General features: G+C 41.6%; 5 protein-coding genes across 7 annotated transcripts; 3 read left to right on the top strand and 2 right to left on the bottom strand.

The window, feature by feature from the left end:
• Positions 1 to 407: 407 nt before the first annotated feature.
• LOC121748950 (U-box domain-containing protein 15-like) lies at positions 408 to 2,963 on the top strand. Its single transcript, XM_042143538.1, has 4 exons — positions 408 to 965; positions 1,042 to 1,158; positions 1,272 to 1,664; positions 1,749 to 2,963. The coding sequence occupies exons 1-4, from the start codon at positions 630 to 632 to the stop codon at positions 2,817 to 2,819; spliced, it is 1,917 nt and encodes a 638-aa protein (XP_041999472.1). The 5' UTR covers positions 408 to 629; the 3' UTR covers positions 2,820 to 2,963.
• LOC121748952 lies at positions 2,935 to 5,312 on the bottom strand. 2 transcript variants are annotated; one of them, XM_042143542.1, is made up of 6 exons: positions 5,084 to 5,312; positions 4,955 to 5,035; positions 4,287 to 4,415; positions 3,695 to 3,757; positions 3,429 to 3,553; positions 2,935 to 3,301 (listed from the first exon to the last, which is right to left on the bottom strand). In XM_042143542.1, the coding sequence occupies exons 1-6, from the start codon at positions 5,180 to 5,182 to the stop codon at positions 3,109 to 3,111; spliced, it is 690 nt and encodes a 229-aa protein (XP_041999476.1). In that variant the 5' UTR covers positions 5,183 to 5,312; the 3' UTR covers positions 2,935 to 3,108. The 2 variants fall into 2 exon arrangements, with proteins under 2 accessions (XP_041999476.1, XP_041999475.1); XM_042143541.1 differs by having other exon boundaries at positions 4,955 to 5,309.
• Positions 5,313 to 5,437: 125 nt separating this feature from the next.
• LOC121748951 (SEC1 family transport protein SLY1-like) lies at positions 5,438 to 7,997 on the top strand. The gene is made up of 3 exons (XM_042143540.1): positions 5,438 to 5,595; positions 5,673 to 6,014; positions 6,327 to 7,997. The coding sequence occupies exons 1-3, from the start codon at positions 5,565 to 5,567 to the stop codon at positions 7,823 to 7,825; spliced, it is 1,872 nt and encodes a 623-aa protein (XP_041999474.1). The 5' UTR covers positions 5,438 to 5,564; the 3' UTR covers positions 7,826 to 7,997.
• A 5,232-nt stretch (positions 7,998 to 13,229) lies between these two features.
• On the top strand, positions 13,230 to 15,407 carry LOC121748445 (isocitrate dehydrogenase [NAD] regulatory subunit 1, mitochondrial-like). The gene is made up of 4 exons (XM_042142811.1): positions 13,230 to 13,810; positions 14,342 to 14,581; positions 14,711 to 14,789; positions 14,947 to 15,407. Exons 1-4 carry the CDS (start codon positions 13,313 to 13,315, stop codon positions 15,219 to 15,221), a joined length of 1,092 nt encoding a protein of 363 aa, XP_041998745.1. The 5' UTR covers positions 13,230 to 13,312; the 3' UTR covers positions 15,222 to 15,407.
• A 78-nt stretch (positions 15,408 to 15,485) lies between these two features.
• On the bottom strand, positions 15,486 to 20,272 carry LOC121748444 (protein DETOXIFICATION 45, chloroplastic-like). Of its 2 annotated transcripts, XR_006039473.1 has the most exons (15): positions 20,114 to 20,272; positions 19,637 to 19,967; positions 19,200 to 19,372; positions 18,685 to 18,959; positions 18,467 to 18,602; positions 18,222 to 18,318; positions 18,031 to 18,131; positions 17,571 to 17,734; positions 17,412 to 17,483; positions 17,201 to 17,317; positions 17,031 to 17,126; positions 16,820 to 16,941; positions 16,637 to 16,694; positions 16,330 to 16,498; positions 15,486 to 16,219 (listed from the first exon to the last, which is right to left on the bottom strand). XR_006039473.1 is itself a non-coding variant. In XM_042142810.1 (14 exons), the coding sequence occupies exons 2-14, from the start codon at positions 19,927 to 19,929 to the stop codon at positions 16,490 to 16,492; spliced, it is 1,713 nt and encodes a 570-aa protein (XP_041998744.1). In that variant the 5' UTR covers positions 19,930 to 19,967; positions 20,114 to 20,272; the 3' UTR covers positions 15,486 to 16,489. The 2 variants fall into 2 exon arrangements, 1 of the variants encoding a protein (XP_041998744.1); XM_042142810.1 differs by having other exon boundaries at positions 15,486 to 16,498.
• Between the last annotated feature and the right edge of the window lie 266 nt (positions 20,273 to 20,538).

The following is a 20,538-nucleotide window of genomic DNA, read 5'->3' as shown; positions in this document are numbered from 1 at the left end:
GCTAAGATGGGGCCTTTCTTCCTCCTTGCTTATCCACAAAAGTCCATCTTCAAGGTTGTAATTTTCGGCAATATCAGATCGAAAATGGATAAAGAAAACAATGTGGGCCTACCCTAACTGGTTGGTACAGTAGAGTGGTTGAGCTTGTAATTGAGCTTGAACCTCATCGTTGTTGGTTTATTCAAAACGCACCCTTGTGACGACGACATGACTCGTCACCAGGAAAAATGTAAAAAAAAAGAAAAAACATGGGGAGAGGAGAGACAAGGAAGTGAGAGTGCATGTGAAGACGCGTCATCTTTGTCCACTCCCCAAAACGCGTGGCCCAACTGCCTTCAATTCCATCCATTACTACTTTACTACATGCCCCTTCTCTTCCCTTTTTTTGTAGTTATTTATTTTTTTTACCCGCGAAAAAAACAAAGAGAGAAATAACCCCAAACTTCCCCCTTAAATTCCGCAATCAAATAAAGTAAATAAAGAAACAAAAAATCTTGAAGCACTGCCCTGCACTAATAAAGTGGACAATCATGGCTTTTTTGCATTGGAAATTCTACTAGCAAGAGCAAGTGGTTGGTGCTAAATATTCCTTCATTCTTTCTTTCTTTAGAGAGAGAGAGAGAGAGGCCATGGAGTGGCGGGCGGTGATGGAGGGAGAAGGAAGCAAGAATGAGGACAAAAACGGCGTTATCTTGGAGGGTGGAAATGGTGTTGAGCTAGTGACAGAAATGGTGGAGATGATACAGAAAGTTGGGACATATACTGACTTCAGAAAAACACAGGGGAAAGAGTGTGTCAACCTGGTGAGGAGGTTGAAGCTGCTGACGCCGCTGCTCGAAGAGATAAGGGAGCTTCATACCTCCATTTCCGGTGAGGCATTCGATCACTTGCTTGATTTGAACAAGGCGTTGTTGGCTTCAAAGAAGTTGCTCAAGACCTGCAAATCCGGCTGCAAGATTTTTCTTGTTAAGACCCCTCCATCTCTTCTTCTCTTACTATCTTTCTCTCTCTTCTCTGAATTTGATCTGTGTTGCTTTCTAGGCCCTGGAGAGCGAGGCGGTGATGAGCAGATTTCATCAAGTATACGACAAGATTAACCAGGCGCTCAACGGCGTACCTTATGAGAAGCTTGGCATCTCTGAAGAGGTTAAAGAGCAGGTAATTCTCTTTTCCATCTAGTCTGCGATGAATCCTTCTCGTCGCTTGAACTCAAGAAACCAGTTCCATATGTTATCTATGGTGCAAGGAGAATAATATATTGTTCATCTCAGGCAGAGCTAATGCATATGCAACTCAAAAGAGCCAAAAGGAGGACAGAGACGCAAGATATGGAGCTGGCGATGGACATGATGGTCGTTTTCACAAGAAACGACGAGCGCAATGCAGATGATGCTATAATAGAAAGATTGGCAAAGAAGCTGGAGCTGCACACCGCTGCAGAGCTCGCAGCAGAAAGCGTGGCTGTGAAGAAGCTCGTGAAGGCCAAAGGAAAGAATGCCACTCATCAAGTTGTAGAGCTTCTGGAAAAATTCAAGCAGATTTCTGGAGTTGATGAAAACAGTGTTCTTGATGAGCCGAGCAAATCTTTGTTAATACCACATGAATTTCTCTGTCCAATCAGTTTGGAAATCATGGCAGATCCTGTAATAATTGCCACTGGACAGGTAATCCCATGCTCAATTTCTTTGAAAGAATATCAATGTTTTTACTTAAATATCGGATTCATTTTCCTGCTGCCATTTGTGCAGACATATGAACGAGAAAGCATACAGAAGTGGCTGAATTCGGGTCACAGAACGTGCCCAAAGACGGGGCAGAAGTTGAATCACTCGACAGTTGCTCCCAACTTTGCCCTCCGTAATCTTATCCAACAATGGTGCAAGAAGAACAACTACGACTTGCCCAAGAAGGAAGTCTGTGATGACCCTGATATAGCGTCATCTCCACTTGCTGAGGAGATATCTTCGTTGATCCAGAATCTGTATTCGTCATATGTAGACGTGCAGAGAGATGCAATTATCAGGATACGCATGCTGTCTAAAGAGTCTCCAGACAGTAGGATCTTGATTGCCAATAGTGGTGGGATTCCCCCATTGGTTTGTCTCTTATCATGCGCGGATTCTGAAACACAGCAACACATCGTCACTGCTCTGTTGAACCTATCACTGGATGAGGCGAACAAACGGCTTATATCTAGAGAAGGAGCCATACCTGCGATTATCAAAATCTTGAGAAATGGAACAGAAGAGGCTAAGGAGAATTCCGCAGCAGCATTGTTCAGTTTGTCGATCCTTGAAGAGAACAAAGTTCTAGTCGGCTGCTCCAATGGAATCCTGCCTCTCGTAGATCTCCTTCGGACTGGGACGAACAGAGGGAAAAAGGATGCTGCAACTGCACTTTTTAGCTTGGTGCTAAATCAAGGTAATAGATCAAGGGCAGTCAAGGCAGGTATCATACCGCCATTGCTGCATCTGCTTGAGGACAAGACTTTGGATATGATTGATGAAGCCCTATCGATTTTATTGCTTATCGCTTCACAAGCTGAAGGAAGGAACGAGATTGGACGTCTGTCCTTTGTGCGGACACTGGTGGAAATAGTACGAGATGGGACTCCAAAAAACAAGGAATGTGCCACAGCTGTGATACTCGAGTTAGGATCCCACAACTCATCTTGTCTTCTAGCAGCACTGCAATACGGTGTTTACGACCATTTGATAGAGATTACAAGATCTGGAACAACAAGAGCACAGAGAAAAGCAAATTCACTTTTGCATCTGATGAAGAAGAATGAACACATACCTCACATTCCCAGAAAATAGAGGTTCTTGTTAGTTTCATCCTGTCGCAAATGCCTTGTTTTTTTGACACAAACGTGTCCTCTGAAAATGAAGTATTGATGAATACAAAACAATTATTTTCAGAAGAAGATGAAACTCAGAAAAAAGGTTCATGTTTCATTTCAATAACTGATAATGTATACAACTCATAGCAAATTGCTTTATTAACTTAAACGAGAGTAGTTCTCAAATTGACATTCTAATAAGTTCCAATCCAATTCCTCTTAAATGGAGTATTTCAAGATCAATAATGGAAGATGGAAGTCATCATCTATACTAATCTACGGAGTTCTGCGGTGTCAAGAGCAAACTGTCGGTGCTGTGAGAGAACAGAGGAGAGTCGGACAGCCTCTACTCTTGAGACTAAGTCATTTCCCTCGCTCCTTCCATCTTCCTTAGCTGCATTCATGATCGTCTGCAAAATCTGCAGTGGATCACCATGACTGACGATTAGCACCGTGCACCTACCACAGAGAAAAAACCATGCTCATGTTAACAATTCAAGGATACTATACACAAGTAATCAGAAACTTTCTTACTCTTAAAGAACTACTATGAAGGTGCAGTAAGATGAGAAAAAGTGATGAATACCCTTCGAACTCTGACTCCATCAGTGCCAATGCGCTCGTGAGCCTGGTGGCAACATCTGCAACACTTTCTCCACCTTCCAGCTGCAAAAAGGGATCTTTGGCGTCCAAGGCCCAAGTTTCTGAGTACTGCAAAACAAATAAAAAGTTGTTCGTTTAACTCATATAACTCATTAGCTTCATGGAAACTGGAAGAGAAACACACTAGTACTGGAATCAGCTCTGAAATTGTATTTATGTGTGTTACAACTAACCAAGACAATTTCTTACTTTATCATGAGACTTCAGCTCGAATGAAGAACCAAAGAAGCGTTCTCGTAAATCATGTACTACCTGTACAACAAATAGATTGAATAACAGTAGGACCTTTAGGGGCGAAAATATATGAAAGAGAAACAAGAATTCCTACCACAAAATTCCTATGTCCAGAAGGGAATACTAACAAAGTTACACCCTACAGCATAAGATCAACGTTCTAAAGCTAATAATCAGTCAAGAGTAAAAACTAAAAACCTCACACCATAAGGCCGCAAAGAAGAAGACAGATACAAAGAAAGCAAAGCACTATAGAGGCATGTGATTCTGCAAATTCAAACCCTAAAAAATGATTTTGTTAAACCTCTTCTATTGTTTCCATAAAAATTGGCTTTTTTCCTACAATAAACCTTTAAACTATATTATCAAGATAAAGCTTGAGAATCAAATAAAATCAATCAGCAACTTCACAAAGCAAGCATATATCCACATTGTGTGAAACACACTTCAATTTCAAGAATTTCTGCAACAATATTTCCCCTCATGAAATCAGGGGCAAATTCCACATGGATCAGGTTCTTCCCAGCAGTTGAAACAATAAACTCACCTTGCACTGTGGTGGTTCAAGTGGAATATCTAAAACAGAAGCAGCCACTTTTGCGGTGTGAGTAGTCCTAGAGAATGGTGAATAGCAGATGCAGACATTTTCCAGGCCGATATTGTTTTCTCTCAGTTCCTGCATCGACAATAGAGGCGTTACAACCGGAAAAGGACCCATCATTCCTCTTGAGATAGTATATTGCATATCAAAAACATCATAACTATCGCCAATTAATACACAGCTAAAAACAAACTAAAGGCTCAAGTTAACTGAGATACTTTATCCCTAATTTGCCAAGTAAAGGATGACAGAATTCAAAATAAAAACATCTGCCCAGAAACTAAAGACAAGGTCACTAAGTTAGTAAATTACCAGTTGTTTGTTCGGGAATACACCTACAAATTACAGAATCACACCTAGAACACATCTCAATACATTGAGGATGCACCTACTAGGAAGATTATGCTGTTGTAGAGATGAACATAAATATTCTAGCTTGATTTTACATTATAGTGCATCACATAATGATTAAGCCAGACAGAAGTAACAAAATAGTGACAACTACAGCAACAAAATAGAAATGAATAATTCTGTGATTATTAACACAAAATCAAACAAAATTGAACGACACAAAATGGAAAGGATTCCTGAATGAATAGATTAAGATGTAATGCCTTGAGGAATAATTCTCCAGCTACACGAGCCTGTTCAACTCCATCGGAAGCCAGTTGATAGTCTTCGAGAACTCCATTTTCCTGCCACACACACACATAATCAGATAAATACACGACTAATTCACGAACCAGAGATGAAACAATGACACCGGTTTGATTTGGAATGCTTTTGCCGTGCCTAAGAATCCAATAGCTGTTTCTTAGAAACGATTGGTACCCACTCCCCATCAGCGCTCTCTCTCTCTCTCTCTCTCTCTCTCTCTCTCTCTCCCTCTCTCCCTATCTCTCTCTCTATAATTGCTGCCGGAGTTTGGTTGAGTTTATTGTGGATGCAGTTTTGGAGCATTGAATTATTTATTTATTTCGGTTAAATACTTGTTTTATCAGTAATACTTTTATTGTGAAACTGAATTTGTACCAGAATATGTGAATAAATAATTAGGGAGTATTAGCGAAAGAGAGACAAAGCCCAGTATATGATGGGCCTGCTAAACCCACAGTACAACTTCCGATGTGAGACGTACAACTTACTCCCTAAGCAAAAACATTGACACAAAATTCAGATCTCTCTCTCCAAGCTGCGAAAATACACAAAAATTACTCAGCAGAAATGGCGCTAAATCTCCGGCAGAAGCAGACCGGTAAATCTTCTGTTCGTTCAACTGTCCTCCAATTCCCGATTTCAATTTGCTTAATCTCCTTTGCTAAATTTTGGCAGAGTGCATCATTAAGATGCTGAATCTGAACCAGGCTGTGGGCATCGTCGGCGGAACGGCGAACGAGGAGGTCTACAAGATCCTGATCTACGACAGATTCTGCCAGGATATACTCTCTCCATTAATCCACGTTAAGGATTTGCGGAAGCACGGAATCACGCTATATTTCCTCGTCGATAAGGATCGGAATCCCGTCCTCGACGTCCCCGCCGTCTACTTCCTCCAGCCGATACCACAGAACGTGCAGCGGATCGTCGCCGACGCATCCAGAGCGCTTTATGACTCCTTCCACCTTAACTTCTCCTCCTCCATACCCCGCCCGCTCCTCGAAGACCTCGCAACCGGTATTTTCTTTCACATTTCTATTCGATTTCATTTTTAAGCTGTATTAACTGTTAGGTTATTTGAAATTTTTTGTTATGAAAATGTGAATTTTGTCCTTTGATGTGGTAGGTCTATGAATTAGTTGATCTGATTAAGTGCAGCTGATCTCGTTCTGTTTATAGTGATAAATGTAGCCAGTTAATTTCATTTTATATCTCCATTAAGAGATCTTGGTAGTTGGTTGGGTGGAAATCCTAGTTCACATTGCTTGATCTGGCTTGGATTCGAAGGAAGGGCTGATTTAATTTGCCTTTCTTTTTATGCGGTTTAAGGAACAATGAATTCCGATTCGATTCATAGGATCTCCAAGGTGCATGATCAGTATCTGGAATTCGTGACTCTGGAAGATAACTTGTTCTCACTTGCCAATAAGAATTGCTATGTTCAGTTGAACGATCCATCTGCTGGAGATAAAGAGATTGAGGAAATTATTGAAAAGATTGTTGGAGGATTATTCTGTGTTTTGGCGACCCTTGCAGTTGTGCCCGTTATTAGGTGTCCTCGTGGAGGCCCAGCTGAGATGGTAGCATCCTTGCTGGATCAGAGATTGCGTGACCATTTGCTGGCAAAGAACAATTTGTTTACCGAGGGTGGCAACTTTGCCAGCTCGTTTCAGAGACCGATTTTGTGTCTCTTTGACAGGAATTTTGAGCTGTCCGTGGCTATACAACACGACTTTAGGTATAAGCCACTTGTTCATGATGTGCTTGGTTTAAGGTTAAATAGGTTGAATGTGAAAGTAGAGAAAGGTGGGATGAAATCGTATGAATTGGATCGCACTGACCCATTTTGGACATCAAATGGGTCACTGGAGTTTCCTAGAGTTGCTGAGGAAATTGATGCACAGTTGAACAAGTACAAAAAAGATGTCGAAGAGGTGAATAGGAGGACTGGCGGTGACGAAGCTCAGTTTGATGGGACAGATCTAGTTGGCAACACAAAGCATCTCATGAATGCAGTTAATTCTCTGCCTGAATTGACTGAGAGGAAGCAAGTAATTGATAAGCATACTAACATCGCTACTGCATTGTTGGGTGAGATTAAGGGGAGGACTCTTAATGAATTTGCAGAGAAGGAGAGCGAAATGATGGTCAGGGGTGGGATTGATCGTAACGAGCTTCTTGGTGTGCTCAAGGGAAAAGGGGACAAAATGGACAAGTTACGATTTGCTATCATGTTTCTTATTTCAACAGAAACCATCCCTCCGTCAGAAATTGAGGCAGTGGAAACGGCACTTAGGGAGGCTGAGGTTGATACAAGCGCATTTCAGTATGTGAAGAAGATAAAATCATTGAATGTCTCCCTGGCATCAGCTAATTCTGCAAGCAGGGGCAACATTGTTGATTGGGCAGAAAAACTCTATGGGCAGTCAATCGGTGCTGTAACTGCTGGCATGAAAAACTTGCTGTCCAATGATCATCAATTGGCTCTAACCCGAACAGTTGATGCATTAATGGAGGGAAAACCCAACCCTGACATTGACTCGTATCTTATCTTTGATCCCCGCGCCCCGAAATCATCCATGGGCTCAAGTGGCAGCCAGATGAAAGGACCGTTTAAAGAAGCTATAGCATTCATGGTTGGTGGTGGAAATTATGTGGAGTACATGAGCTTGCAAGAGCTCGTTCATCGCCAGCAACCTCCAAAGCATGTCATCTACGGGACCACCGAGATCCTCACAGGAGACGAGTTTGTGGAGCAGCTTGCAGTGCTAGGGCGAAAAATGGGTTTAGGAAGTGTTCCACCTAGCGCTGGCAGCTCAAATAGGTAAATGTGTATGAACACCATACATTTTTGCAGCGATTGTTTCTTTAAATGGATATATAATGCTTGAAGATATGCATTCGACTTGATTGATGAATCTGTGGAAATTGCTTACACTTGACTATACTGCTGTGTTGTTTAAGCTTGTGTATCAATGTTTAATTCTTGTTATTAGGTTATCATGTTGTTTTACTTTTACCTTATTCTCTTCATAGTTTGTTGCATATGGACTTGCGTCTTGTATCAAATTATTTCTCTTTTTTTTCTCTCTCAGTTGCTTCTCGTCGGTGTTGCTCATTTTTGTTTAAAAATCCAAATGTCGAATTTCTAATTAGCGCCTGACAGTATTTTATTTTTCAATAAAATCCATACTTTGTTTAGGAGAATCAAAAGTCTCATCACTCGTGCTGACGTGCAATTCCAATTATCATTGCATAGTAAATGCAAAGGGGATGGGGATGGGGATGGGGATGTGGATGATGGATATATAGGCATATATATAGTATATAGACGTAGGCATATTAGTTGATTGAATTGAAAACTTTGTTCATTACAAATTTACAACTGAATTTTGACTTTTGCTAATGAAATGAAATTACAAATTACGAGAACAATAATATATAGAATAAATTGATTGAATGGCCATAAAAATAAGGCAGACATTACACTGTCTAATCATTTTTCCTTGCAAGAGCATCCATGACTGATACCCTTTCGTCATGCCAATTGTTCTTACGTCATCATTTACCTCTTTTTTTTTGTGTTAGACCACAACTCTTACAATGGTGTCCTCTTGTAATGCTGGTGCACACCTCCACCCACCCCACCCCACACCCTCCAGCATCGTGGGAGTGAGCGCGCAACGGGCAAATTCCCTCGCTCGAGCCCATGTCGTGGCTCCTCCTCCATAAATGATGTTGTTGATGCTCTAAAGATTTAAAAACAACACAATATAATAAAGAACCTCACCGCGGATGAGATAAGAGCTTAAAAATTGGCCCTCAAGTGACAAAACACACTAAAGAGCATTAGCAATGGGGTGCCCTAAGGCGCGCCACGTCAGCAGTTTTATCCTCCTACCTCCCCACCTGCAGTGGGGCGCCCTAAGGCGCGCCCTATGGCGCGCCACATCATCATTTTATTGTTTTGTTTAATTAATTTAACTGTTTTCAAATAACAAGTAACGAGTAAATAAAAAACGGTCTAAATAACAAACGGCGAAGTTTTAATAAAAAAAAGTTACATCATTGAACTAATAAAAAAAAAACTAAGTCGGACCAATTCCCAACTTCCGACGCAGCTCATCGAGTAACGCCCGGAGATATTCGGCTTCGTCGGGGTCGGTACACTTCTTGAGGGCCCTGTGCGTCTGCAACATCGTCCTTGCCATCGACGCTGTTGCTAACGACTCAAACGCGGTGGCCGTCTGGGTCGGGAGCTCTACCGGGACCGGAGCTTGGGTTGCAGCGGTCGACGATGAGGTCGCGGTCGCCTTCCCCTTGGCCTTCGCAGCCTTGACGCTGGGAGGACGCCAGAAGGACACCGGTGTGCCGAAACTCCCTTCATCCACGTACGTCCGGTTGAGGTCAACCGGGTGACTGCCGCTGCCGCTGCTCGTGTAGTCACCAACTTCGGTGACCTTCGTCCTCTTCGGCGCACCAGTGTGCAGAATTCCACCTTGGAACTTCTGCTTCTCCCTCAAGAGCGCCCAGATGGCCTCGTGCTTGAAATCGCCGAACATCGACCGGTACGACAATATCGCTTTAGTGCGCACGTCGCTCGCGCTCTCGCCGCTCACCTGTGACCGCGTGAACTTCTCGAACTCCGCCGCGTATAAGTTTACTTGCTTCTTGACTTGATCCCAGTGCTTGCAGAGTTGCTCACGCTTGCGCTTGTACGCGGTCGGCGGCTTGACCGAATTGTAGAGGTCCGCGATGCATTCCCAGTACGCGATCTGTCGCTGGTTGTTCGCGAATATCGGATCTTCCGATATATCTACCCAACACCAGGCCAAAGTGAGAGTTTCGTCGTCGTTGTAGTTCGTACGGCCGGGGGCGTACTCATCGCAATCACCTGGAGGCGGCAACTTCTGCGCCCACTGTCGGTTCCGCTTCTTTCTGGCTGGGGCGGAAGCGGTCGTGGTGGGGTCGAGATCGGCCGCTGCGGTTGGGCGGTGCGGAGACAGCTCCATGTCAGACAACTCATACGATTCCGTACTGAAATCGGGATCGTAATGGGTGTTAGTGTCGAACGAACGATAATCGTCGGGTTCTGTACCCGGCCAATGCGCCCCTGCGCTAAACGTAGGACTATTGGGGCTTGAATCCATTTCGTAGTAATTATGTAAATGTAAGTTTCAAAAATGAAATCGTGTGAAATGAAATGTTACAAATGAACGGTATTTATAAAAAAATGAAACCATGTGCCATCGTCCGCGGTCGATCGTCCGCGACCTCCACAATGGGGCGGACGATGGCGCGGACGATGGCCATCGTCCGCGCTATCCTTCGCGACCAAAGTATAGGGCGCGACTATCGTCCGCGCCCTATGGCGCGCACCCGCAATGGGTGCGGACGATGGATGGCGCGGACGATGCGCGCCATCGGGCGTGCCATCGTCCGCCCATTGCGGATGCTCTAAGATGTGATTCTTGTTTCTAATAGCCAAATACTTTTACATATTGTTGAAAATTGATTTAGAAAATTGATGTGTAATTTTAGGTTTGTTACAATAAGATAATATAGCACTCAAGTTCAATTAATTAACCCAAATATTACCACTTCATTGCAAGATTACAACTTCGTGTGTAGTAACTTAATGTGTCGAACCACAGGGAAGGTAAAGATTATTTAAACTTAAAAGCAAACAAAAACATGTACAGATTTGATTTTTGATTTTGAAAGTTTGTGACAAAATATAGCTATAAATTAACTAGAGAAAGTCTTTTCAAACGGGAAAATATGCCACTCCAAGTTGCTCACTAGATTTGTATTGTTCTACACCTTTAACAGGGAAACATATGAAAGGATCAAAACATCAACCTAATCACATACACTGAACATGTACACGATAAGTAGTTCACAATTAGCTGAACACATAACCTATGAACCAATTTTCAATGTATATAAACTCCTGCGGAAGCGCGGGAGAAATAAATATCTACTATAATCACCCACTTAATCCACTATTAAACCATCCTTTGAACAATTCTAATTCAATAGCATACCAACAATCAATCATTCCTAAACTATGTTAAAGAGACAATAGCAAAGGAAATAACAACACTACATTATTAGCCAAAAACATAGTGTATAAACATTAAGCACATTGTTGGTAACAAATCACATGAATTCAATGGTGTAGAAACATCCATACAAAGCCTAGATTACAACTTGGAGCGACATAGAGAGTTTAGCCTAAACACATGGTGGAATTTGCAATAAAAACCGTAAGAATCATGCTCTCTTTGAGTGGAATTGGGATTCGGAGTCGGATCGTTGGAATATTGGCCGGAATTTCTTCCTTCTCTTCTTCCTCCTCTCTTTCTCTCTTTTCCTCTCTCTGTTTTTCGTCTGTCCAGCACCGTGTTGTCCCCTTTCTCCCCAATTTCTCTTCATTTTTTTAATTCTTCAACTGCCGAGAAGAAACTGCCAAATTGCAATTTGAATTCCAAAACGCCCGACCGGGCGAAATTAGAAGAGAAAATCGCCCGACCGGGCAAACTGATTCTGGATGCCTCGCGGAAAACACCCGACCGGGTGATTTATTGGTGCACAACTCACCCGGTCGGGTGATATGCTCTGGACTCCGCATGCAATAAAAATTGCACCCGGCCGGGTGGAATTAGTAGGCTTAAAAATACACCCGATCGGGTGCCTCCTTTTGAGAGCTTTCTGGGCAGTCCATCCGGGCTTCATTCCTACACCAAAAAACATACTTTTGCAAGCAACAAACTATATAAATCATGTAAAGTTAGGGAAATAAAAATGTTCAATTTGATTCGCATCAAAAATCATTTGAGTTATAGATGCAATTGAACTTATCAATGGTAGAATTCTATTAAAACATAGTGAAGCACCAAACATCGCCACTTATAATAGAATACCTTCTATTGCCCTTTAAGTATGATCGATTGGACCAATACAATAGAGGGTGTTTGGTTTGCAAGATTGTATCAGAGATTAAATTTGTTGTGTGTTAGTTCATGAGATTCAACTCCACAATTCAATCCTAGATGGATAATTATGGGATAATTAGTCATAGCTAACCCCATATGACTAAAATAATCTCACAACTCAATCCTAGATTATATCTTGGTATTATTTTATCGTGCAAACCGAACACCACCTAGTAGTATTAGAATTAAAATGTCTCTAATAACTTTACTACCTTAAATTCAAAAGGGGCCCAACAAATATAATAGAAAACTTCAGGGGTAGATTGCAAAAAGCGAGAATAGTCTGCGTTTCGATGCGTTAGAGCACCCGCAACGCGGGCATTCCCGTTTCATTCATTCGGAACGAAACCGTAGCGGAACGCGTTACAGCGCTGCGTTTCGTCGCGGTTCCGTTCCCATGCCGTCCCGGGTGCCGTCGGCACGAGACGCTGCACGGTCTGTGCCGCCACGCGCCGAGGAGACGTGGCGGCCTCCCATTCGACGCGTGACGCCCACTCGCTGCCCCGCGAGTGGGCGTCGTCACGGTGACGCAATAATTCATTTTTTTTAAAAAAAATTCGAATTTAATAAAAAAAAAAAATTTTGCAACGGTATTGTTACCGTTTTTTTTTGCCGTTATTTATTTATTTATTTTTTTAATTTATTTACTCTATAAATACTCATATTTCATACTCATTTGGTTCGACCCTGAATCCCCCGGAAGCTCAACCGCAAGTAGTCCGCCTCGAAGTGGAGCGCATCCGTCTATACAAGAACGGTTATCTATTCGTGCAAGGACACGCGACTCTAGCGCACACACCCAACTCCAACATGATCTAATTGAGCACATTTGGGCAAACTTTGGCGGATGAAATTATTAAAATTGTGTACTTTTATTTTTTTAGGATTTTAATTGTATGCTTTTTATTTTTTTAAGTTTAAGTTGTAACTTTGTTTTAATGTTGTGTGTTTTTTAATAAAGTGTGTTTGTTTTTTATTAAAATGTGTTTGTTTTAATTGAATTGGGTTGGAAATAAAAATAAAAAATGAAATTGAATGAATAGTAATTTAAGGAACGGTTAAGGAACAGAGGATTGCAGGTTCCGTTCCTTAGTTAAGGAATGGAGTAAAAAAGTACAGTGGAGCCCGCAAATAGTAGTTTAAGGAACGGTATAGGAACAACGTTGTGGATGGCTTTATTCCTTTTACGTTTACCCGCTATTCATACTTCACTTTTCCATGAAACTCCATCACCACCTGAAATTGAATCACATCTCATTTCCGAAAAAAAACTAACCATCCCACCCTAATTCCTCTCTCCATCTCCGATCGATCACCATGTCTCGCCGCACGCTCCTGATCGTCAGGAATCTCCTCTCCGCCCGATTCCCCACGCGATCCATCACCTACATGCCCAGCCCCGGCGACGGATCTCCCCGCCCCGTCACTCTGATCCCCGGAGACGGCATCGGCCCGCTCGTGACCGACGCGGTCGAACAGGTCATGGAGGCGATGCACGCTCCCGTCTATTTCGAGAGGTATGACGTGCGAGGCGACATGAAGAACGTGCCTCCGGAGGTGCTCGAATCGATTAAGAAGAATAAGGTGTGCCTGAAAGGAGGATTGAGGACTCCCGTGGGCGGAGGAGTGAGCTCTCTGAATATGATTTTGAGGAAGGAGCTCGATCTCTATGCCTCGCTCGTCCACTGCTTTAATCTGCCCGGGCTCCCCACGCGCCACGATAATGTAGATATTGTCGTGATCCGGGAGAACACTGAGGGCGAGTACGCCGGTCTTGAGCATGAGGTTATTCCCGGTGTGGTTGAAAGCCTTAAGGTATTTATGTCCTTCGCATTTTTGTGTGTGTTGGCTCTGTGCACCTTTTCACTGTGGAATTATTGTGTAGAGTTTGGGGAAGTTCATTTAGCTAACGGAATGCATGGAATAATTGTGAAATTAGAGGACCTAATTTTTTAGTTTGTGAATCGTGTAGTTAGCCCCGATATTAATCATTATTATGCAACTCTCCAAAGAGAAAAAGGTTGAGTAACTGGATGTTCTTATATGTACTAGACGACTGAGTTTCAGGGTAGGAATTAGAATAATGTAAAAAGGCAGTCATCTAACTGATCATATAGTCTTAGGATCGATGTTGATTTTTGAGAATTGAAAGTGAACTATACCAGATATGAAGTTGTGGTTTGAGACTTGAATAAAGTATTTAACCACAGAGCTTGGATTATGTTGTTTAGAGCTTAATCTTATCTGTCCTCTTGAATTTTTCCAAAATATTTATTTTCCTTGTGCATTATTACAGTAGTATTTTATAAAATTGGATCAAGAGCAAGCATAATTGTTGGTAACTAGGTGATAACAAAGTTCTGTTCAGAACGGATTGCAAAATATGCTTTCGAGTATGCCTATCTCAACAACCGGAAGAAAGTGACAGCTGTGCACAAAGCTAATATCATGAAGCTTGCTGATGGTCTATTTTTAGAATCTTGTCGCGAAGTTGCTAGCAAATATCCTAGTATTCATTACAATGAGATGATCGTGGATAACTGCTCAATGCAACTTGTTTCCAAGCCAGAGCAATTTGATGTGATGGTAAGTGAGGGTAAAGTAATTAGGTTATGTTCCTCTTCCCTTTCAATATGAGGTGCATGTGAGTTATCTCTGTTGGCCTTAAAACATATACCGCCTTGAACTCATTACTGAGAAAATTTACATTTTCAGGTAACTCCAAACCTTTATGGGAATCTGGTTGCAAATACAGCTGCTGGTATAGCAGGTGGTACTGGTTTCATGCCTGGAGGTATGTGTCGTAAATAAACTCGAGACACTCTTTTCCCAACGAAGGACTTTATTCACTGAGAATTCACTTTTTTTCTGATGAGAATGCAGCTATTATAGTGGAGTCATTGTGTCTTTCCATGCTGTTTAACATATGACAAATCTGGCTGTGATTTCAGGGAATGTGGGTGCGGATCATGCGATTTTCGAGCAAGGTGCTTCTGCAGGTAATGTGGGTAATGACAAATTACTGGTGCAAAAGAAGGCTAATCCGGTGGCTCTACTTCTTTCATCGGCTATGATGCTGAGACACCTGCAGTTTCCTTCATTTGCGGACCGATTGGAGACTGCAGTGAAGCGCGTAATAGAAGAAGGTAAATGTCGAACCAAAGATCTTGGAGGAAACTGTACCACCCAGGAAGTTGTGGATGCTGTCCTTGCAAATCTGGAGTGACTCCAGATTTCTTATAGTGATTTTGATTTACATATTTCATAGTTAGAGTTTCATTGTTCCAAGGCTAATAATGATAAGAGGATCTTCTCAATTGATAGGGCAAAAGTAGAAATTTTGCATTTGGTAGAGCTGTTTGATATCCCAATAATGAAATTATCATTTGCTTTTGTGTTCCTTTGATGCTAACTGGTGAATGTAGCCCACAATTGGTAGTTGCTCTATCCACAAATCACAACCCTCATCTCTAACTTGATCACACACCACTTCATCTCAACATCCAAATTGTATGTTCTAATTAAATTGTAATTAATAATACAAATATCATTAAAATAAAATATTTACATCATTAAAGGCAAAAAAATTACATAATTAAAAATCATAACCAACTTATGGGGGCGTGACTTTGGTGTAGACTTCAACAACACATTATACAACCCCCCTTCGTGTGCCATCTCAAGTGTTGACCGGAATCGCTCTCATTTATTCCCATTTGTGTTTCACCGTCTTTTATCCAATCGAAGTAGAGCCACCTCCCCGTTGTTGGTGGAGTATTGGTCTCCGACGATGTGTTTGGTTGGGCTTCTTCTTCGCCACCGACCAATATTTCGAATGGAGAACTTCTCTCAAGTCTTGACACACTTAAAAAGCTTGTAGCTATCTTCGTCATAGATGGACATGGCAAATCAGTTTGCCTTCTTCTTCTCAACTAATTCGCCATTCTTTCCTCAAGTGTTGTAGATGCAAAAAAAAATTTAACATTTTCAAGTTGACTCATTCGAATGGGATTGGATTATCTTATTTGTGGGCGAGAAAGTTGGAGAAAAAAAGGAAAAATCGATTTTATAAAAAAAATTTAAAAATTACTAATATTAATAGACTGAAATGAAGCTCACTCGGACGTCCACATGTGGGCTGCACACTCCATTCTAGCTGGCTGTGGCAAGCGGCCCGCTAGCTTTCCCTCTCCCCCACGAGATAATGTTCCATTCCGCTATCCCCTGCAACGCAGCTCATGGCTATGTCAGGACGAGCGAGCAAGCCTGCGTTGCCGATGCCCTTAGACAAGTTGTGTTGATTTTAAATCTGAGACACTGTGTGATCTTTTGACCATTAAGAAGAAAGCAGAAAACCTAAATTGCATCCACTTGATTAATAAATTGTAAATTTCAGTGTTGCACCACCCTCCAAACAAAGCTCCTGCAGATTGTTCTTCCATGGCTCCAAAGGGCTACAGATTTCTCAAACATCCTCCACTTCTTGAATTCTCATCAAACAAGCTGAAAGTTGAACAAAATTTCAAAAATTTGCAACCAACAGCCACAGCCATTCCATTGAAAATTTTGAACCAACCACACTTGCATACTGATTCATCAAGCTACACCACCACAAGTGAAAATTCACTAGCCAAAACCTACCTTGACTTTGTTAAGATCGCTGTGGAGGAACCACCACGGGCCACTACGTTGTGACAATCTGAAAAGAAGGATATACAAATGAATCAAATTCAACAAAATGAGTGTTGCGATGGGAGAGAAAGGTAGTACCGTTATACTTGGTTCGATTGACAAGAGAAGACGCAAGATGAGTGTCTACTTTACCTGATGAATCCAGCTGCTGTTCTTAGTGCCATTAAGAGAGTCAGACCAAACCAAACACCGGGAAGACCAACAAGCTTAGGAGCATATAGCAAAACCACACAAGATATTGCACCAGACCCCATCTATGATTGAATATTTGATCATATCAAATCAATGCTTTATGTTGTTACTAAGATGATCAATCATGTAACAGAACACCTTATAAAGTTACCATTGAGATTGCAGCGAAACGGAAATCCGAGACACCATAGTAGAGACCATCAAGTATAAAAGCTAGAGCATTTACAGGTTGGCTGGCACAGACAAACTGCATCATTACATGAAACCAAGTTAGGAATATTATCGGTAATAAAACAAAACCAACTCGTAGTGCATACTCACCAGGACACCAGTTCTAACGATCCTCAAGACCTCAGCATCATTGGTAAATATCGGAGCCAATGAACTAAAAGAAAAACCTAGTATCAAAGCCAAGGAAATGCCAGTAACAAGACCAATCTGGAACACAAAAAGCCAATGTCACAAAACAAAATTAAACAATAACCTCATTCAGAATAGAATGCAGCAGAATACATTAGCTGTAAGTACCTACCTTTAATACGAACTGAGTGACATCCTTCACGTTAGCATAATCTTTTTTGGATATGTAACTGGCGACCAAGGCCTGTCGAAAGCCAAAATTTGTGACTAACGAAGTAATCAACATAAGCCCATGAAAAGAAAATGCAGGAAAATGGAAAGAGAGGATCACCTGAGCTGCTGCTCCAAGTGCATCAGTAAGTAGTGATACAGCAAGCCAAACTTGGGTGCAAATTTGATGGGCAGACATAGCTACGGGCCCCAGGCGAGCCGCCATGGATGTACCCAGTGTCATCGTGAGAAGAACAGCAAGAGTCCTCCCAATTAGAAAACCACCTAGCCCCCTAAACTTGTCAGATACCAATAAACTCCAATACACTATGGTGGTGTTCGATTTCCAAATAAAATAATACCAAGATACAATCTAGGATTGAGTTGTGAGATTATTTTAGTCATAGGGGGTTAGCTATGACTAATTATCCCATGATTATCCATCTAGGATTGAGTTGTGGGGTTGAATCTCATGAACCAAACACACTACAAATTTAATCCCGGATACAATCTTGCAAACCGAACACCCTATGTCAATAAGAAACATGAAAGTAAGAGTAGCAGAAGAAAAACAAGCTTACCCGATTTCAGATAATTACCAAACTGCAGTTCGCCAAGCTTTGGAGGCAATAATACCGCCCTCTTGTTAAGACACCATACCATCGAGAAGGTGACAATGTATCTGCCACAATGAATGGGTCATTAAAACAGAACAATTGAGAAAAAGTAGAACCTACTATCTAAGTTTAATGAAATCCAGGGAGAAGCATACTGAGAGATAACGGTGGAAATTGCAGCTCCATTGACACCTAACTGAAAATAATACATAAACAGAGGAAAGAGGAGTATAGCTGTAAAATTTCCAAATCCTGCACAGGCCAAAGTTGCATCGTTTTTCAGGAAAAAAAACATAACCGTGTCTAAGTATGATATATCAGACGTGAATTAGATAACATAAACGGGTCATTGAATTGCTTGGTCAGAAATTCAACAAAATTAATAAAACCGAAAACTTACCTAAACAATATACAGGTGTCGTTGTATCCTTGAAGCCGCGAAAAATGCCTTGAAGGGCCAAAGAAACAACAAAGGCAGGAGCACCTAGGGCCCTCAGGATAAGAAACCGCTGTGCATGAGCACGCATTGAAGAAGCCTGCAGCGACAATAAAGAGCAACTTTGGAGCTGCCATGAACGGAAATGGTTCACAATAAGGCAAACAGAAAAAGAAGCCTACCGGTGATATGCCCATCAAACTGAGAAGAGGTCCAGATCCCAAAACAAGTGCCGTAGCTTCAAAGATACCAATGCCAACAGCTAAAAACAGAGCAGTTGACACTGAAGATAGCTGCAGCTTTTCTACTGCATTATTGGTAGAGGGTTTGCCTGCATTCTTTGCAATGTCTTCAGCCACGAAAGAAGTAGAAACACTGAGGAGGGGAATATTGAAAAGCTTCGAGATTATGTTGAAGAGTGAGATGGAGACTCCAGCAGAACCCAACTCCACAGCACCTGAAGACAAGCTATGTGTGAGGGGAAAAACGATAATTTTCATCATATCCTTAAAAGAGTAAAGGCATTAACAGTTTGACAAATAGGAAAGAAAAGGGAAAGAAGAAATCTGTTTTTCCAAAAGTAATTTGTTAAACTTCTCTTCGTTACATGAAGAAAAATTCGAGCAACTATAGCAATAACTAGCAACGGAGTAAGGTGCAAAGAAACCAATTCCAAAAGAAAACTAGTCCATCTTACCCAAACGGCCAATATAGGCAGTCTCCAACAGTTGCACAATTGGATCAATCGCCTGCCCACCAATTGCTGGTAACGACAACATCACAAGCTCGCGCCTAACATTGCTTGCAGCGTTATCAGTAGGAGCTTCTCTCTTCTCACTTATTTGAGAAGAGACAGCCCCATTCAAGTCACTGCAAACAAAAAGAATCTATATAAACTGACTATTTAGCACCAGAAGCTACCTCACCAACGCATACATCAGACATGCCATCTGAACTACAAGAAACACACATAACACAGCAGCAAACAAAGATCATCAAGAAAGCACTCCTATGGCATAAAAAACACTAATTCTCCTCTCCATCACAATTTTAGCTCAAAAGCATCAAACACATTGCAAAAAGCTCATCTTTTTCCAAACAAGCATGAAGCATTAAACAAAAAGATAGTCATACCTAGGCCCTCCATTTGAGTCTAGGGAGTGGGATTCTTGTTTAAGAGCAACAGTCTCCTCCACGTCATCAGACTCCACATTGCAATCCGGCCTCAACTGACAATTCAGTCTTGGGAAAATCTCCCTTCGTCGAACAATTGGAGATGGCAGCAACAATTTTGACCCAAAGCTTCTTCTTTTTCCCACCCAACACCGAAACCCTTTCGAGCTTACCGCCAAAGAATACAATTTGTTGGTTTCCTTCGGTAAGCCGCAAGAAAACGCAGTGCCAGCAGCGAGCTGCGCGGCCGCCATATCCGGGCCTCTACACTCCTCTCACAATGCAATCGATTCTGACAAAAAGGGAAAACGGCGGAGTGAGAGACGACATGAGAAACAACTAATCCCATATGTATCCCGAGTTTGCGATATTTCCAAAATCAAAGGGAGGTGACAAATGGAAAGATAATGAAACAATAAAAGGCGGTTCTTCTCTCACCTTTGCTATCGGTAACTGCAGTGTCAAGAAAATAAATGTTTTTTAGCAAGCCAAGAAATTTTTGAGGTGGCTTAAATTATTCGATTGAGTCCGAGGTAGTATATCGAATCGAAACCACGCCGACAATTATAGTTTTGATGGGCTATCGTCTATCGAATACGAGCCATTTTTGTCCATATCACCGCCATTTGCTTTCGATTAGAATGCAAAAATTCTATCTTGATTTTTCTCAATACCTTTTTTTTTTCTTACTATCCGTAGTACTATCCTTTTAATTTACTCCCTCAGTTTTTTTAAAATAGCAACTATTTCAATTTTAAACTTTTTTTCTTAAAAATAGAAACTTTAGAATATTTCTATTTTAGAACATGTAGCTCACAATCCACTAAGAGCATCCGCAATAGCGGATTTCCCGTGGAACGTCC

This window comes from Salvia splendens, chromosome 9 (assembly GCF_004379255.2).
Source record: "Salvia splendens isolate huo1 chromosome 9, SspV2, whole genome shotgun sequence".
In the NCBI taxonomy this organism is placed as follows: Eukaryota; Viridiplantae; Streptophyta; class Magnoliopsida; order Lamiales; family Lamiaceae; genus Salvia; species Salvia splendens.
The sequence above is the reverse complement of the archived record's forward strand: the minus strand, read 5'-3'. Positions and strand labels throughout refer to the sequence as shown.

Excerpts from the sequence above, each read along its gene's own strand:
- LOC121748950 (XM_042143538.1), top strand. The coding sequence starts at position 630 with ATGGAGTGGCGGGCGGTGATGGAGGGAGAAGGAAGCAAGAATGAGGAC. Across the intron at positions 1,159-1,271 it reads CTGAAGAGGTTAAAGAGCAG|GCAGAGCTAATGCATATGCA; the intron begins GTAATTCTCTTT and ends TGTTCATCTCAG. Across the intron at positions 1,665-1,748 it reads TAATAATTGCCACTGGACAG|ACATATGAACGAGAAAGCAT; the intron begins GTAATCCCATGC and ends CCATTTGTGCAG.
- LOC121748952 (XM_042143541.1), bottom strand. The coding sequence starts at position 5,182 with ATGGGGAGTGGGTACCAATCGTTTCTAAGAAACAGCTATTGGATTCTT. Across the intron at positions 3,758-4,286 it reads TTGAACCACCACAGTGCAAG|GTAGTACATGATTTACGAGA; the intron begins GTGAGTTTATTG and ends TTTGTTGTACAG. Across the intron at positions 3,554-3,694 it reads AGCTGAAGTCTCATGATAAA|TACTCAGAAACTTGGGCCTT; the intron begins GTAAGAAATTGT and ends TTTGTTTTGCAG.
- LOC121748951 (XM_042143540.1), top strand. The coding sequence starts at position 5,565 with ATGGCGCTAAATCTCCGGCAGAAGCAGACCG. Across the intron at positions 5,596-5,672 it reads TCTCCGGCAGAAGCAGACCG|AGTGCATCATTAAGATGCTG; the intron begins GTAAATCTTCTG and ends AAATTTTGGCAG. Across the intron at positions 6,015-6,326 it reads CCTCGAAGACCTCGCAACCG|GAACAATGAATTCCGATTCG; the intron begins GTATTTTCTTTC and ends ATGCGGTTTAAG.
- LOC121748445 (XM_042142811.1), top strand. The coding sequence starts at position 13,313 with ATGTCTCGCCGCACGCTCCTGATCGTCAGGAATCTCCTCTCCGCCCGA. Across the intron at positions 13,811-14,341 it reads GTGTGGTTGAAAGCCTTAAG|GTGATAACAAAGTTCTGTTC; the intron begins GTATTTATGTCC and ends GTTGGTAACTAG. Across the intron at positions 14,582-14,710 it reads CAGAGCAATTTGATGTGATG|GTAACTCCAAACCTTTATGG; the intron begins GTAAGTGAGGGT and ends TTACATTTTCAG.
- LOC121748444 (XM_042142810.1), bottom strand. The coding sequence starts at position 19,929 with ATGGCGGCCGCGCAGCTCGCTGCTGGCACTGCGTTTTCTTGCGGCTTA. Across the intron at positions 19,373-19,636 it reads GACTCAAATGGAGGGCCTAG|TGACTTGAATGGGGCTGTCT; the intron begins GTATGACTATCT and ends TTTTGTTTGCAG. Across the intron at positions 18,319-18,466 it reads GACACCTGTATATTGTTTAG|GATTTGGAAATTTTACAGCT; the intron begins GTAAGTTTTCGG and ends TGGCCTGTGCAG.